Source organism: Panulirus ornatus, chromosome 9 (genome assembly GCF_036320965.1).
Source record: "Panulirus ornatus isolate Po-2019 chromosome 9, ASM3632096v1, whole genome shotgun sequence".
In the NCBI taxonomy this organism is placed as follows: domain Eukaryota; kingdom Metazoa; phylum Arthropoda; class Malacostraca; order Decapoda; family Palinuridae; genus Panulirus; species Panulirus ornatus.
This window is the reverse complement of record NC_092232.1, coordinates 46,954,834-46,973,075: the sequence shown is the minus strand read 5'-3', so window position 1 is coordinate 46,973,075 and position 18,242 is coordinate 46,954,834. Positions and strand designations below refer to the sequence as shown.

Here is an 18,242-nt window from a genome sequence, read left to right as displayed (position 1 = left end):
CTGTAGCAATAATGTCCTGCTCATTCATCTCAGTTGTTACCTTATAACATGTGAAAAAGATAATCAAAAAGACTGTTTTGGTTTGCATTCACTGCTGGTTGTAGCATTTCCATGACAGCATGGAATCCTAAAGTCAACATTTTGTTTCCCTCTTTTTGAACATAGATGGAAAAGTTGTGCAGAAAGCCATTTCCTCTGTGCAACATCCACATTCTATATCCAAATTTGACAGGTTTATTTCTTATGAATTGTTTTGCACTGTCCTGACCATGGTACAGAATCACAGCCTTGTCAGTATGAGAAGTTCATGAAACTTAGCATATTTTTGTCAGTTATTCTGAAATTTGTGAAATAGTGGCAGTGCTTTAGTTATCTTTGATTGAGCCAAGTTATAGCTATCAGCAACATTCAAGTTCCTCTTGATGGAAGAGAATCCAAATTTGAAGTGCATCATTGGTTGTCATTGTACCCTTATTGGAAACTTTGTGAAAAATGCTCTGTATTTATGTAGAATTGATAAGTATTTGAACATTTTACTTCATATGAAATGACTTATGGATTTCTGTACTGAAATGTAAATGCAAAATACAATTATCTTTTTGTTATAGTAATCTGAAGGTGGAAAAAGAAATACTGATGTGGGTGAAAATTAGCAAAATATGAATAATCAGAAAATTAATTTAGACCTAAAGCAATGGCAAAATATCATTGTTTGTGGTCAGTTAAACATTTAACTGCATAAATTTTGTACATTCTTATGAAACTTACAGATCAGGTGTGTTACAGCATTTCAGTTATATGTTCCCAAAGTGGGAATGTTGGCATGTAATCCAAACATTAGGCAAGAACCTCCTGAAGAGAATTATATAGAAAGATTATATGAAAATACAGTTTACAGTATAATTTCATGTTGATATGTTGAATGTTTTAAAGTGAATGGGATTGCAGGGAGGGAAGACTCATTTATTTCACCTACTTTCTCCTGCATTTTGCTGATTGTATATTTTATTATTAACGCGTAAAATAAGAACTTCTTGCAGAGTTGCATAGAAAAATATGATAAGAGCACAGTATCATTTTATCATTTGTAAGTTGACTGAAACAAAGGCCAACACACATTACCAGTTCATAAGAATTCCATTTCTTGTAGCTATTTTCCTTTTTTTGAAAATTCTTTCTGTCTCTCTGTGTGTCTGTCTGTCTCTCTCTCTCTCTCTCTCTCTCTCTCTCTCTCTCTCTCTCTCTCTCTCTCTCTCTCTCTCTCTCTCTCTCTCTCTCTCTCTCTCTCTCTCTCTCTCTCCCTCCCTCCCTCCCTCTCTCTCTCTCTCTCTCTCTCTCTCTCTCTCTCTCTCTCTCTCTGTCTGTCTCTCTCTCTCTCTCTCTCTCTCTCTCTCTCTCTCTCTCTCTCTCTCTCTCTCTCTCTCTCTCTCTCTCTCTCTCTCTCTCTCTCAGCTGGGCCTTAATTCAATGTTGACAGCCTGTTCAGACATTGTTTTCTGGTATGGATTTTCCTTCAGAAATTACTAACAAAGTACTTATATCAGTCTTGTAAAATACAAGTAAATGGAAAAGATGCTGATCGAAAATTAAACAAGGTTGAGATTCCAGCCAACACATCTGTTCACCATTAGATGGACAAGTAAGTGGATGGTGTTGCCTGGACGACTCAGCCACATTACTGTACCTCTGTGCTGTGACCTCACAATCCTGGGCAGGGTGAATGAGCATCTGCTTACCTTATAAATTTTATGTTGGTTGAAGAGGTGATAAACTTAGTGGATTCACCTTTTTTTAAGGCAATCCTTTTCTAATCCCCATCCCCATCTAGCTCATAGATCTCCATCTGTAGGTGTGAAGTGAACAAACGTCTGTTTTGTTGAAAGCATGTACCATATGCGCCTCGTTTTTGTGTAATATGTATTAAACTAGGGTACCCAATCGCCATGAGGTAGCAAAAAGGGAAAGCCCAACTCACTTGGGTTGACTTACCATCCTTCATTCAGAGGTGTGTATGAGTGATATGATAGGTTTTTTGTACCTGATTCATGCCATGGAAATGGAAAGAGTAAATGATTTTGGAATTGTGAATGAATGATGTTAGTAGCAAAGTCAGATGAGTTGTTTGATAGGTTTTGTGTACCAGATCCACCTCATGGAAAGAGTAAATGATTTTTTAATCATAAATGAAAGATATGCTAAACAAAGTCAGATTACTATTATTTAAATTTGCATATTTATTATAGTAAAAGTAAACTAAATATAACATGATATTTCCAGGATGTAATGACATTAGTGCAAAAACAATATTTGCCTTCTCTTCAAATTATTTGTTATTGAGATTGTAATAGATATACTGACCTGTTTACTGGATTTTGTTGTTGATAATCACTGTTTTCTAAATCTATTTCTATCATATCCTGTCTCTTGGTGGTATTTCTGCTTAGCTTATTGTAGACTATACATCAGCAGGAGCGTCGCCATATAGCATGAGTGGGACTCCAGGCCCCATGATGTCTCCGCCACCAGGAGAAGACTCCATGGGTTATGGCATACCAGGAATGAATGGTTCTGGATACTCAGGAGTAGGGGTAAGTCCTACCCAGTCTTTCTTATTCCAATTCTATTGCACATACTGCACATGAAAGACATTAAACACCTGCTGCTTCACACACACTTCACATTTTTATATACTTTTCACAATCACAGGTCTGAATTGATTATTTCAAATGCAGTTGCAGCTAGTATTTAAGATTTTTAGGGCAAAATCAATGAGAAAGTATACTATATATAATTCTTTGAAGAAAACTTACTGCAAATCATGAAATAGAATATGAACATATTGGTAGAATGAAAAAACATAAATTTGAAGTGTTACTTCCTTATATTTTCTATTTTTCTATGCCTCCCTCTTTGCCTCCCAGTCTACCTGCTTTTGGATCACCTTTTTTGCTTTACTCTCCAACTCTCACTATGTAGTTTCCATCTGCCTCCCTTTTTCTGCTTACTTTTTTCCTTGTATATTGCCACTCTGTCTCTCCCCTTCATTTTTCCTCTTCTTCTTTTCATGCTCTTTCTTCTTGCTGCCCCCCCCCCCCCCTCTCTCTCTCTCTCTCTCTCTCTCTCTCTCTCTCTCTCTCTCTCTCTCTCTCTCCATTACAATAGCAGTTTTTCTTTCATCATGTCTGTGCTCTCTTTTCTGCCTTTTTTTTTTCTTTTATATATACTTCTGACTGTACTGTTTCTCTTTCCTAATATCTGCACTAGTATCCCTATCACTATCCCCTGTCCCATTTTTACTTCCTCTCTTTGTTTCTCCACTGCCCAGTCCCATTTTCTGTCCATCCTCTCTTGTAGTACTTATTCATCTCCATCCCTTCTTTTTATCAACCACACCCTCTGTCCATTGCTCCTAACTCTCATACCTTCAGTTCATCCTCTGTCCACTACTGTTAAGTATTCTCCCTTCTTGTACCCTCTCCATCTTGCATGTCTTCTTTAGGCTTTTTTTCCCCTTTCCTCTGCTTTTCTGCTCCCTTTCTTGCATCGCCCATCCCCATTTCTCCTTTCATTTTTATTTCTAATGAGCTAAGGGCACTGCTACTCAGATGTGTTGTCCAATCTTTTTTTTTTCTATTAACAATTGTGTAATAAACCTTAGAAAGGTGTTGTGGATCCCACAAGCATCAGATATGACCAATCAAAAGTATTGAGCTGATTATAATATATGAATATCCATGTTGCTCCTGCCCTTTAATGGAGATCTGCCCCATACTTTTACAGCCTCTCTTCTCTAGTAAGTCATATGTGGCAGTTGAAACTTCTGTGAAAGGAGTTGTGAAAGAGGGCAGATATATTTTTCTCCTGTTTCTGTAAAATATAACTTAGCAATATCACAAAATCAGTCTGGCTTATCATATCTGTACAGATAGCTTCTTTCATTGTTTTTACTTCATGAAGGGTCTTTGTCGAGTGGAGTGAGATTTTTTGCTATAGTGTAGCTTCTTTAATCTATCGCTAGCTGAGATGAATTAAATTGAAGGTAAGTGATCTGAGTATAAAGTTAGCTTGCCATAATGAATAGCAAGCAGGCCAGCGATCAGATAGGTCCACAGTGAAGAAGGGATGCAGTCATACTCCATATTTTCTCATCATAGTCCACATCAGCAAGAGTACACTTATCCTGGGTTGTCTTGGTTGATATTGACCTGCTATCATACAATTTTGAGGAATTGAAGTGTTAGACATCAAGTTGCCCAGCCGTGGAGTGTGAGCATTTGGACAATAAGCCAACTTCATTGACAGCTATTTGGCAAAGGATAATGGGATGTACCAGTTTGGCTTTTCTTCACAGTTAGGCAACAGTATGTCTAGGATTCATACAGGTGATAAGCAGTTAGCTGGCATCATGTCTGGGATTCATACCCAAGAAGCTTTATGATTTATAGTTTGCAGGTTGCAGATTTTTGCACTGCTTTATGCAGGTTCTGTTAAGTTATGCTGCTTTGAACATTATTTATTTAAGGTTTAGTCATGTGATATTGCTTTCAGTAGCAGTACTCCATAAAAGGATAGATCAGTCCTTTTTTGTATATGGAGAAACTGTTCAGAAAAAAATAATTTTCAACATCTAAACATCACTCCCAGTTTCATAGAGACAGGTTTATCTATTTCCGTACTGTGGGGTTTCCAAGGTAGTGGATGTTATAGTAGTACCAAGTATGTTCATTAAGTGGAGGGGTGGAATTGCAGAACCTTCAAGGGAGAGAGGAAAGTTGTGAGTAATTTTCAGTTGAGAAATGGATAATAACTGGGTCCTGGAGACATTAAACAACCAGATTTAATCAACCCCACTGAGATGCTCTGTCCATGTCTGAATTTACTTAGGAATTTTGGGAAGACAAGATACAGATCAAGTGAGAGAAGGGGCAAAATTGAAGGATGTAGAGGAATACAGTGTTAAGGCATTAGTGTATGAGTGCCTTTGGTTAGTTTCGAATGAAAGAAAATCTTTGATGGGACAGAACCTTTAGGGACTGCTGTTAATGGCGGAAGGGGAAAGGTTGATCCATCAGCAACCACAGTGATAGATTGGCCAGAGAGAAAGCTAGATATGAGAGAGGGAAGCTTAGAAATGAGAACCTGATGCCACACCCTGTCATAAGCTTAGGATACATCAAGGGCAATTGCATAAGATTCCTGAAAATCTTGTAGGGATGATGACCAGATATTAGTAATATAGGAAGAAATATCGCATTAAGGAAGCCATACTGGTGATTAGAGAGAAGACTGGAGATTAGAGATCTGAGGATATGGAAGTTGAGGGATTCAGAGACTTTGGAAATGGTACGTGTCAATGCAACAAGATGATGGTTAGAGAGTTTAGAATGGTCATTCTTCCTATGGAAGGGCTGTACCAACTTAAGCAAGCACAGGTGCAAGTTCAGAGGCACACTTGTACAGTAAACTGGGAAGGATACCATCAGTCTTACTTCTGTCCAGATAGAGGAGTAATTTTTGGATAGTGCAAAAAAGAGATTACAGGGAGGGACATAGGCTTTGTAAGAGGAGCATCAGGGGATGAATGAATGTTACAGTCATCTAAGTTGGAATTAGAGGAGAAAGGGGAACCAAAGAGAGTTGCTTGTCTGTGGGCAAGACTGCTATAGCGCTGTCAGAAAAGAAAAGTGAAGGAAAGGTAGAGTGGCAGAGGTTATTAGAGGTGCCATCAGCTAAAGACCAGAAAGGGACCTGTCAGTAGATGACATGGAGAGCTTATCACACTTCCTTTGAGTAAAGGAATGCTTTGCCTCTTGGATTACCTACTTGCAATGATCACAGGTAGTGAAATTCAAAAAAAACTATTACGACGCAATATAGCCCAATGTTACTGAACATTGCCTGGCTTCTGCTCTATGAGCATTAGGTGACATCACCCACCTTTAATGGGTTAAAGCAAACACCTGATCCACACTTCCTCTACCACTTCTGAAATTACACTGCTCCGCAATCTGATGCTCTGTACATGCCATCACCCTCCCTTACAGCTTATCAGGTGCACTCATCAAACTTATACCTCTGTAGTTTGGACACTCACCTTTATCCTCTTTGACTTTACATAGTGGCACTATTTATGCATTCTATCAATCCTCAGGCACCATACCATAATAATCCATACATACATTGAAGATCCTAACTAACCAATTAACACAATCAACTCCTTTCTTAAGAAATTTAGCCTACTTAACCATATTTCATCCTGTGCAAGGCCTTCATTATCTCTTTTCTTATCACTAAATCATACTCCAAGATTCTCTGACTTTGCATACCACCCTGTTCCAAACACCCTGCATCAGCCACCCCGCTATCAAACTTTCGGAAGTTTTTCAAAATACTCACTCCATCTCCTTGTCACTTCATCACTGCCCATTATCACTTGCTCATTTGCCCCATTTACTGATGTTCTCATTAGTTCAGTTGCTTTTTGCCAACTATTAACCTCCTTTCAAAACAACTTCTTTTTACTTCCTGAGGTTTACAGGCACTCACTCACCCCACTCTCATTTGCCCTTTTTTCAACCCCTTCAGCTTCCTTTTGCCCTCATGCCAATTTCTCTCAGACAGGCTAAGAAGCAGTACTGGAGTTCTCTGGTTATGGAGAGTATTGCCATGGCCACCTCCTTGAGGGAGTTCCAATTGGGAACATGCATCAAAGATATGGATAGATACAGGGGGCAACCTACTGTCAGTGGACTGAACCAGGGCACATGGAACAGCCAGGGAAGCCATGGCAAGGTGTATGGTATCTGTTTATGGGTAGGGGGCTGTGTCTGTTTATCGGCAGGGGACTATGGGTTTGATGCATTACACATGACAGCTAGAGAATGGATACAAACGGTATTTTTTCCTCTACTTCACTAACACAGGAAATAGCAAACAAGTGTGACAGAAAAAGAAAACCGAGAAGCTTCAACGTTATCCACAGTTTGCATTGAGTCTAGAGTTACTGAACTATCCACCATCCCTAATGACATTGTAGACTCATTAAATTGCTTGTACATCTTGACATATGGCTTGATATGTTGGGTTGTAATGAGGAGGGTGGTCAGGGACTGATACATGCATACTGTGACTGATTGGTGTACCAGACTAGTTTGGTAGATGCTTGTGTGAACTAGAGGTGCATTAATTTATATCTGTAGGGGTAACAGTGTGGATGATACAGCATATGAAAAATGATGAGAGCAGTTTGGTAAGGATTAGGTTAGGTTGGGTATGAACTCACATTTTAGAGTTCAGGTTGGATAGATACAGTTCCTTTTAATGGAAGAGCTATATGCCTCCACTTTATGCGTGGGTACATAGTTGATTAGAAAAGTTCACAGTCCACTGCACAATATGTTTTGGGGAACAATCTGCTAGGCCTTGTTGTGGGAGAAGCAATTTATGCCTGCAGTATTGACCTGTATGTTTCACATGTTGAGAAACATGATACGTGATGTGAGAAGTAGTTGTTATTCTAAACCAAGTTAAAAAGGTAGTCTTGAAGATGAGTCCACTGAACCCATGTAAAGTGCTGCACTTGGTATTTGGAAAGGGATGTTGTTACAGATGTCACATTTTCAAGATTTTTCATCAGGAGATCCCATTTTGGGTAATGCTGCATGGCAAGTGCAGAGAGGGTTGGATATGAAAAAGTGATTATTATATTAGAGATTTAGTTATGATGAATGAGAAGATACATAAGATAATCTGGAAATATAGGTCTTGACATTAGGCATAACAATCACCCCTACTTATTAATAGCATTATTTGATTGATATTAAATCCAGCTCATCTTCCTTATAAACTCAGGATAATCCTTAGAACTTGTCAACTTATCTCATCCCATACACCATTCTCTTTGCAAACTCAGCATGTTAGGCTATTTCATAACATAATGGGTCTTGCTCAAGTCATAAGTTGGATATAATTCATCTTTGATACAAATGTAAGAAAATTCTGGTTATAAATCTTTTGCCAATGGAGAGCACACCTGTGGTGGTTCTTTTCCCAGACTGGGACAGAATACTTAGAGCTTCTCGAAGATAGCTTTAGAAAATACAGTCTGCTAGTCCTTAGGTCACACCCTAGGATTTTATGAGAGTAGGGCACAGTACCTCATCAGAAATGTAAAAAAAAATGTTTAACCTCATTCAACTTGGCAAGGAATTTTCCCGTTGCTTGATTAGTCTATGGCTCAAGTTCAGATACTCCAGAGGAGTTGGTATGAAGGATAATTTTGATTAGTTGGTCAGCTTAGGAAGTTCTTTGACACTAAATACTCTGAGTAGTTTGGCTTTTTGGACTTGGATCTAGTCACTTTGAAAAGATTAGCAATTTTTTTTTTTTTCTAGTAGTTGAGATGGCACAGGTAGCTGAGGTCCTAATCTAGGCCATCCCATTATTACTGTATATATTTATATTTTATTTATATATCATACTGAGTCGCTGTCTCCCGCGTTAGTGAGGTAGCGCAAGGAAACAGGCAAAAGAAAGGCTCAACCCACCCACATACACACACGCACATATACATACCTAAACATTTCAACATATACATATATACACATTTACATATCCATACTTGCTGCCTTCATCCATTGCCACCCCACCACACATGAAAAAGCACCCCCCCCCTCCCCCTGCGCACACACGAGGTAGCTCTAGGAAAAGACAACAAAGGCCACATTCGTTCACACTCCGCCTCTAGCTGTCACGTGTAATGCACTGAGACCACAGCTTCTTTCCTCATCCAGGCCCCGCAAAACTTTCTATGATTTACCGCAGACCAATCGCTCAAAATCATTTTCACTCCATCCTTCCACTTCCAATTTGGTAAACCAATTCTCCTTGTTCCCTTCACCTCTTTGTCAATCTTTCCTCACTCATTCTCTCCATGTGACCAAAGCATTTCAATACACCCTCTTCTGCTCTCTCAACCACACTCTTTTTATTACCGCACGTTTCTCTCACCCTTTCCTTAATCAAACCACCTCACACCACAAATTGTCCTCAAACATTTCATTTCCAACACATCCATCCTCTTTCCTCACAACTCTGTCTATAACCCATGCCTTGCAACACTATAACATTGTAGGAACCACTATTCCTTCAAACATACCCATTTTTGCTCTCCAAGATAATGTTCTCGCCTTCCACACATTCTTCAACACTCCAAGAACCTTCGCCCCTCCCCCACCTTGTGACTCACTTCCGCTTCCATGGTTCCATCTGCTGCTAAATCAACTCCCAGATATCTAAAACACTTCACTTCCTCCAGTTTTTGTCCACTCAAACTTACCTCCCAATGAAGTTGTCCCTCAACCAACCCTACTGAATCGAATAACCTTGCTCTTATTCACATTTACTCTCAGCTTTCTTCTTTCACACACTTTACCAAACTCAGTCACCAGCTTTTGCAGTTTCTCACCCGAATTAGCCACCAGCGCTGTATCATCAGCGAACAACAACTGACTCACTTCCCAAGCCCTCTCATCCACAACAGACTGCATACTTGCCCCTCTCTCCAAAGCTCTTGCATTCACCTCCCGAACAACCCCATCCATAAACAAATTAAACAACCATGGAGACATCACACACCCCTGCCGCACATTCTTCACTCCTCCCAGAAACTTTGACCCTCCCCTTCGTGTGACTCACTTCCTCTTCCGTGGTTCCATCCGCTGCAAAGTCCACCCCCAGATCTCTAAAACACTTCTTTTTCTCCATTCATACTTAACTCCCAATTAACATGTTCCTCAACCCTACTGAACCTAATAACCTTGCTCTTATTCACATTTACTCTCAACTTTCTCCTTTCACACACTTTTCCAAACTCAGTCTCTAATTTCTGCAGTTTCTCACTTGAATCAGCCACCAGGTACCCATTTCATTGATCAATCCCTATGGGGGATGAACAGCTGGGTTGATTGTGGACTGACTGCCACAACCAGGATTTGAACCCATGCATTTTTAAAAAAAGATACTCTTATACAGAAAATTTATTTTAAGAAATCACATTTCTCTAGGTATGGATAATGTCTGCTGAGCATATGCATTACCATCTCGCCCACCTTATTGGTTGACCAAATTTGGAATAAACAATTTATGCATATTTGATGTATTTGTGTGTGAAATTAGCTTAATGATCTTTTAGGTGCTGACAGCCATTAAATTCAACATATTCTTTGTATTACTTTTTCTAGACTTGTAGCACATGCTTAGGTGAAGCAGACCTTAATGCACATTGCTACCAACTAGTGATGGGCTTCATATTCTTTGTATTACATTTCTAGACTTGTAGCACATGCTTAAGCAAAGCAGATCCTAACGCATATTACTACCAACTAGTGATGGGCTTGGGTAATGAGGTAAATTTTTGTTTACTTAACTAATACAGAGGTAGGCTTGCCATATACTGATTTTTATAAAGGAATGTTTGGACAAGACTTCCTTGGAGCATTGCTATTCAGTTTGTCCTTTAGGCTCAGAAATTTCTTTTGTAGAATCCAGTTATGATGATCTGTTTTCATTTTTTCATGTACCCCTTGCTTAAGTATTCCATCAGCCTGTCTTTACTTTCTCCCCATGTTCTTTCCCACTGCCTGCTACTCTTATCATGCTTAGTACTCCCTCTTTTACCCACCTCTCCGATTATCTTGAAAACTTTTTCCCTCACTCATATCCAACTTTTATAAGGTGTTACTGTTCCAGTCCTTGTGTGGAAGATAGAAATTTTTTGAAAAGCATGTTTTGAGCATGTCCATTTGCTCATGATTTTTTTCCGAGATAACCAACAGTGCAACAGATGATCAGTTGCCTCTCCCACTACAGCAATGTAGCATCAGGAGTAGATGAACAGTTGCCTCATTTGCACACATTCAGTCTTAAGTTGTCATTTATAATGCACCAAAATATATGTAATGTACTAAAACATATATAAAGCACCAAAATATGTATAATGCACCAAAACCATTGTGTACCATCCACAACACAGCCTCTCATACTCCATGGTTTTCCCTGACCTCTTTGTATGCCCTTGTTTAGCCCATGGGAAGCACATCACCTTTTCTTTATCACATTGATCCTATTGATTTTGTTCATTTTATTCCATGTCCAAGTCTCACCCTCTTGATTGTTCAGACCTTATACTCCAAAGCCTTTTTCACTCCATTGTTCCATCTCCTTTTTGACTTACCTTTTCCGTTCCCTCCTCTCGTAACATATAGATCCTTCCTCCTTATGTCTGATTGATTCTCTCTCTCTCTCTCTCTCTCTCTCTCTCTCTCTCTCTCTCTCTCTCTCTCTCTCTCTCTCTCTCTCTCTCATAGTGGTACATTATAGCAAGAATGGAAAAGGAAGGTACGGAAGAGGGAGGATTAGCCTTCTGAATTAAAGACAGCTTGAAGTTTCAGAAAATGCATATGGGGAATAGTAACCATATAGAAGATTATTGTATTGTTATTATTATGTAATTCTCCAAAGAATTGCAATGAATTGGTTCAAATACACAATGGTAACAATAAATGAACAATCAGGATGATACAGTGAAACTCACTCTGTAGAGATGATAAAATACTAATGATCGAGGTTTTCAGTTGCAAAGAAATAGACTGGGAATTTATTTTCTCAAGTGATAGTGAATCATTAAGACACAAGTTTCTAGAGTGTTTACAGGAAACTCTGCACTAGCCTGTCCCAAAGCGTACGGATGAGAGGGACTGATTCACCTTTATTGCTGAAACTTACCTTCACTTGTACTAGCATGGATGTTAAGACCATTATATGCAATACACCAGTTGAAAGAAGTGATCATGTAATGCTTAAGTTTGAGTATGTGGTAGAAGTTTATATTAAAAGAAGAAAAGTGCGACAATAAAGAAGAGAGATAACTGTTGAAGCTACACAAACCTCAAGAATTTCTCTGGTAATGGAGATTGGGAAAAGGAATTCAGGAACCAGGGCATTGTGTTGAGAGGTTTTGTGAAGTTTAATGAGGGAGCAGAGGTACATCAAGCCTCAATTATAGAGAGAATGGCAAGAAAGAGGAAGGAATGATTTAACAAAAAATATCATAAAGCAGAGGAGCTTTGAGATGTGCAGAGGTGAAGATATAGAAGGCACCCCAGCCTGCTGGCATGGGCAAGGTACAATAAAGCAGGGAATGAGTATAGCAGGATGAGGAAAGAGGAACAAAGGCAGCTGAAAATCCAAAACTGTAGCAAAAATGTATCAGGAGTCCATTGTCAATAAGGGAGCAGCTAATCAGGCTCAGAGATTCAAAGGAAATATTGTAGAGGATGATGTGATTCTGTATAAGGAACTGAATAGCAAGTTCAGAAGTGTTCTCACTGTGAAAGACACTGTAACCCCAACACCAGTGAGATGGAATGGGAGAAGGTTTTGGAAATTGTTGAGATATTTAGAAAAGATATTAAGAGAATATTCAAAGGATTTGATCCATACAGTGCTCATAGTCATGATGGAACTTCATCATATGTGTTAAAGAGGTGTGCAGATATGCTTGATAGACCATTTGAATAACTGTTCAAGATGTCACTGGAGATAGGCAGAATGTCAAGGATATGGAAAAGGGCAAGCTCCATACCTGTATATAAGAAAGGAGACCAGAAATGGGTGCTGAACTGCAGACTAGTCTAGCTAATGAATATGGTATGTCAGCTTCTGGAAAAAAGAATTTTGAAACCAAGTGAATGAGACTCTAGAGGAGAAATTACTTAGGTGAGAGACAGCATGGTTTTAGGGAAAGGAAGTCATATGTAACTAACCTTGTAGAGTTTTACACAAGAGTGAGCCAATCCTGGACAAAAGGGAAGGCTGGGTGGACCGTCTATATCTGGATTGCCAGAATGCATTTAATACTGAACCACACAAGGAGTAAGAGGGGAACTCCTAGTTTGGATAGAAAATTATCCAAATTAGAGGAGCCTTGGGTAGGTTGGTTGAGGTGACCAGCGGAGTGCAGCAGGGTTTGGTTCCGGGAGCATTACTCTTCATCTACATGAATGACTTGCCTGAGGTTTTAGAATGATACATGAGCATGTTTGCAGATGATGCAAAAGCCATTAGGGAAGTGAAAAGCGAAGAGGACTTTATGACATGTGGTTGATTAAGTTCAATCCTAGCAACTATAAAGTAATGAGAATGGGACAAAGTGAAAGATTGCCTCAATATGACTATTACCTAGCAGGGAGGAAGCTTCAAGATATCTGAAGGACTTGGGAGTAGACATCATCCCTGACCTATTGCCAGAGTCCCATATGAGGAAAATATATAAGGAGACAAACTGTCTGCTAGCAGGTATCAGAATAGCTTTTAAGCACAGGTACACCACTGATTATCCAGCACTCTTGGTTCCAAAGCCTTGTCAGATTAAACATTTTGCCAGACCATCTGTGGTCATGTAATGATGATTCATCAACACACCTCTAACCCACTAAATATACATCTCCTATATGTCTAGAATATACCATGGATTGCTAGAAATTAAATGTTTGAGCACCCTAAGATGGTAAGTCTGTCCCTAGATTGTTTGAATCCAGTTGCATATCTAGGGGTAGGGCAGGTGCTCTGGGCGCCAGTGGCGTAATGGCATCCTGGATCCAGACAATGATTTGGATCACTCCCAAAATCGAATCAATTGGTCCTTGTGTCATTTTTGACTTTTCCTGAAGATTTCATCAAAATTTGTTCATAACTTTTGTTGAAAGTTGCTCACAGACAAACAAACAAATGCTGGTAAAAATTTAATCTTGGCAGAGGTAATAGAAAATATTGGTGTCATATGTTTGGACAGGGGCACAATTTCAGTGCTTGCCATAGGCGCTGTTTCCCCTAGATACACCCTTGTTTGAATCCTGTGGGTCTTCTTCTTGTGTTGTTAGTGTTTTCCTAGGTGTGCATTGCCAGAATATGCAGTTTTGCCTGCATTATACGCCTGCTCAGGACTGAGGTGCTTGTCAACTATGAGTTTTGCAAATTCGTCTACATACTCGGCAGCTCCTTTGTGTTTTGCAAACCGCTTTTTTCCGCACTCTTTAGTCATGGAAATTCCATGATGCTTCTTGAATCTTTGAAGCCATCCTTCACTGTAGTCACACTCATGTTGTAATTTAAGTTCTTTATGGAACAATTTAGCCTGGTCCATTATCATGCTACCTTACAAGTCCACTCCACCACTCCGATGGTGTTGAAACCATTCCATCATCACTCGATCATGCTCAGTACTCTTATTATCTTTCATAGTTTTTCTAATCATCATTTGCTTCTTGGAATTGCTGTCTGCATAGAATTTCATTATTTTCTCCCTTTGCTTCTTTATATCATAAACAGTTGATGAACCAATACTGTAGATGTTACACAGCTTATGCACTGAAACACCATGGTCCATTTTTTTCAACAGTTCTACCTTATCTTGGATCGATATGGACTGGTTTTTACGTTTGACACCATGACTGACACTCTCATATGTCTTAGAAGCCATAGCTAGGGTTAAATTTTAGCAAAATAAGCTAAGAATCTCGCAGAGTTGCGGTATCGCCACCAATGAGTGCAGTGTAAAGAATGTAAGTAAGCGCACCCTACACACAATGGCATCTGTGGCCGCTCAGTAAACTAGTCTGGTGGCTTGTTTCAAGTTCCCTCACGTAATTTTGTCCAGACTAAAGGAGTTGCCAAACCACCAGTTGCTGGAAATTTGTGGTGTACCTGTTTATGGTTAAAGAAATAATTAGCATGCTATGCATATTCTGCATAAGGCCAAAACTAGAATATGCTCTCAGGTTTGGTCACTGCACCTAAAATTGCACAAAGAACTCACAGAGAAGGTCCAGAGGAGAGATTAAAGATGGTACTAGATTTAAGAGAGCTAAGGCGCAAGGAAAGGCTGGTGGCTTTGAATTCACCTTCCTTGGAAGAGAGAAGATTGAAAGGTAACCTGATCACAACATTTGTTTTGAAAGAGATCAACAAAGTGGACTGTTGACAGTACTTAGAGAGATGTAGGGTTAGAGGAACTAGAAGACATAATATGAGATTAAGAAACATGTGAATCAGGATGTAAAGAAATACTGATGTAATATATGAGTGGTGGATGATTAAAACCAATTGACTGAGGATGTGGTTAATGCAAACAGCATACATAGCTTCTAGAGGTTGTATAATGGTAGAGAGTATTCAAAAATGGGTGCCCCATAAGTGTAGAACTCCTTCTCCATACAGTGCAAATAGGTAATTACAATAGATTTCATCCCTCTACCTTTAATCAGATAATGCAGACCCATCTTCATCTAAAAACCACTCACCCTTCTCCCTTCCTACTTGTACAGACTTCATTTTATCTCAGTGAAATACCCCTGCTGCTTCTAGTAGCTTTCCTCCCACACCATATATTTGGCGAACATACCACAAAGCATCTCTGCCAACCCTGTCGTACACTTTAAGTAGATCCATATATACAACATTCAAATTACTCTCTTTCTCAGGGTATACTCCTCCTGAAACATTCACTCTTTATCTTTTGTGTATGATATATTGAAACAAGTGCCTCCATTCATCTGCATTCATTCATTCATCCATTCATCTTATCCACTTTGGCTGTTTTGCCTTTTTTTTTACATACAAGGTTTTCAACTCTTCCATTCACCATGACTCACTCCCTCCACATCCTAAATGCCTAACATCTCCCACTCTTCCATCTGACACATTCACCAATCCTTCATCTGTCTTTGTCACCCCTTTCATACAATTCAAGGATATTCATAAATACCACATTCAAACTTCTCTCTCTCTCTCTCCCTAAGTATACTCCTGAAGCATTCACTCTCTAGCTGTCATGTATGATATATTGTAACATATGATTCCATTCATCTGCAATCCTATCCACTTCAGCTGTTTTACCATACTGTATGTACAAGGTTTTTGCCACCTCTTCACCATTAGCAATGACTCGCTCCCTCCACATCCTAAATGCCCATCTCCCATTATTCCTTCTGACACATTCACCAATCCTTCAACTGTCTTGTCAACCTTTTCGTACACTTTAATCAGATTCGTAAATACCACTTTCATGTTTCTCTCACTCAATGTCATGTATAATATACTGAAACAAGTGCCTCCCCCCATTCAAAACCAGTCCCCACACACCTCTCCATGGTGATCCCCTGGTTCAGCCCACTGACAGCATATCACTCCCTCTGTACCACATTTCTCCATTTCGCTCTGTCCTGTACATGCCTCACACCCTCCAGCATGTTTAGGCCCCAGTGACTCAAAGTTTCTTCTACTCCTGTCTTCCTCCTTGTTCCTTCCACTTCCACTTCTATATTAAGAGCACTGAATAGCCTTAGATGCTCCAGTACTTGGCTTATAAGCCTAAATTTTTTAATCCAACCCAGTCCAATCCTTCCGTTTCTGATGCATATATCCTCATAATCAGTCTCCTCTCTCTCATCATCTCCATATGTCCAAACTGTTTCAACACATCATTCTGCTTTCTCAAAAATACTCCACGTCACCACACTTTTCTCTCACAATGTTGCTCCTTACTCAGTCAACCTATGTGACATCACAAGCTGTCCTCAGTGTGCTTTTGAGTTTAGGACCCACAGCATACATCCATACTGCATCATCACGACTATTCTGCCATAAAACCTTTTCACCCATTTAGACTATAACTTTTTTGACACACTCCCCAACACACCCAGGATCTTTTTACTTTCATCTGCCCTGTGGTTCACAGCTCCTATAGTTCCATCCACTGCCATATCCGTTCATAGATGTCAAAAGCTATCCACTTCCTCCTGGTTTTCTTCATTCACATGTTAACTGTCTGTCTCCTTTGCTGAACCTCATTACCTTACTTTTATTCACAATAACCCTTAACTTCCTCCTTTCACACACTCTCGCAGACTCAGACACCACCTTTTGCACTTGGTCGTTCAAGTCTGCCACCAGAGCCATGTCATCTGCAAACAGCAACTGATTGGCCTCCCGGGATTCCCGATCCTTACACACTGCGAACCCAACCCCTTTGCCCAAATCCCTCAAATTTGCCTCCTTCCCAACCCCATCCTGAAACCGATGAAACATCCATGACGACATTACACACCTTTGATGCAAACACACTTTCACATGAAATGACTTGCCCTCTTCTCCTCATTCTTTCACACATGACAATCTCTTCATAAGAACTCCTTCATACTTCTCTAGGCTTTCCTGCCACACTATGTATTCATAGCACCTTATGCAAAGTGTATATATCACTTTTTTCATACTCTTTCTCCAGTTATGTGAATGCTACATACATATACATTACTTTAGATTTTCTCATGCAAATTCTACAAGGCATACACCTGGTCAACACATCCTGTACTGCTTCTGAATCACCTCTATAGATCCATCCAGAACAGAATGGAGTTTTGAAGGTGCAGAAGCTGCATAGAAGTGGTCCTAGTAATGATAATAGTAATGATAATGAAAAGAATAATATAATGATTATGATGATGACAATTTTAGTAGTAGTAATATTTTTTTCATATCCTGCATTAGTGAGATAGTCTTTGGAACAGACAAAGAGATGGCATAATTAACTAATATTTATTCTTTAGCTGCCATGTGTAATGCATCAAAACCACAGCACCCCATCCACAACCAGGCCCCTCAGAGCTTTTCATGGTTCCCCCTACCACTTTATATGCCCAGGTTTAGTCCATTGAAAGCACATCATCCCCTGTATGCCATGTCACTCCACTCTATCCTGTGCACGCATTGCACACTTCTGCATGTTCATGCCCCCAAACACTCGTATCTTTTCCACTTCATCCTTCAATCTCCAGTTCAGCCTCCCCTTTCTTTTTGTCCCCATCACTTACGACACATCCTCTGTGTCAACCACCCTTCAATCATTCTCTTCCTATGTCCAAACCATTTCAGCACATCCTCTTCATCTTTCTCATCCACACTCTTATTACCACATCACCCTCTTGTCAGTTCTTGCTCAATCACCTGTCTTCATACCAAATATAGTCCTTATACATTTCACTTCAAACATAATCACCATCTTCTGCCCCTTCTTGCCTAGAGCCTATGTCTCATGCTCATACATGCTAGTAGGAATACTATATCATCAAGCATGGTGATCTTCATCCTCCCAGATAGTAGCCTCTCCCCATCACTTATGACACATC

The 18,242-nt window shown here is 39.7% G+C and overlaps 1 protein-coding gene across 1 annotated transcript in view; it reads left to right on the top strand.

Moving 5' to 3' along the window:
• The window catches only part of LOC139750065 (homeobox protein extradenticle-like), a 77,019-nt gene that overhangs the window by 48,863 nt on the left and 9,914 nt on the right, over positions 1 to 18,242 (top strand). Inside the window, exon 6 of the mRNA XM_071664401.1 lies at positions 2,470 to 2,588. Coding sequence (XP_071520502.1) covers positions 2,470 to 2,588 — 119 coding nt within the window. The remainder of the gene's footprint in view (positions 1 to 2,469; positions 2,589 to 18,242) is intronic.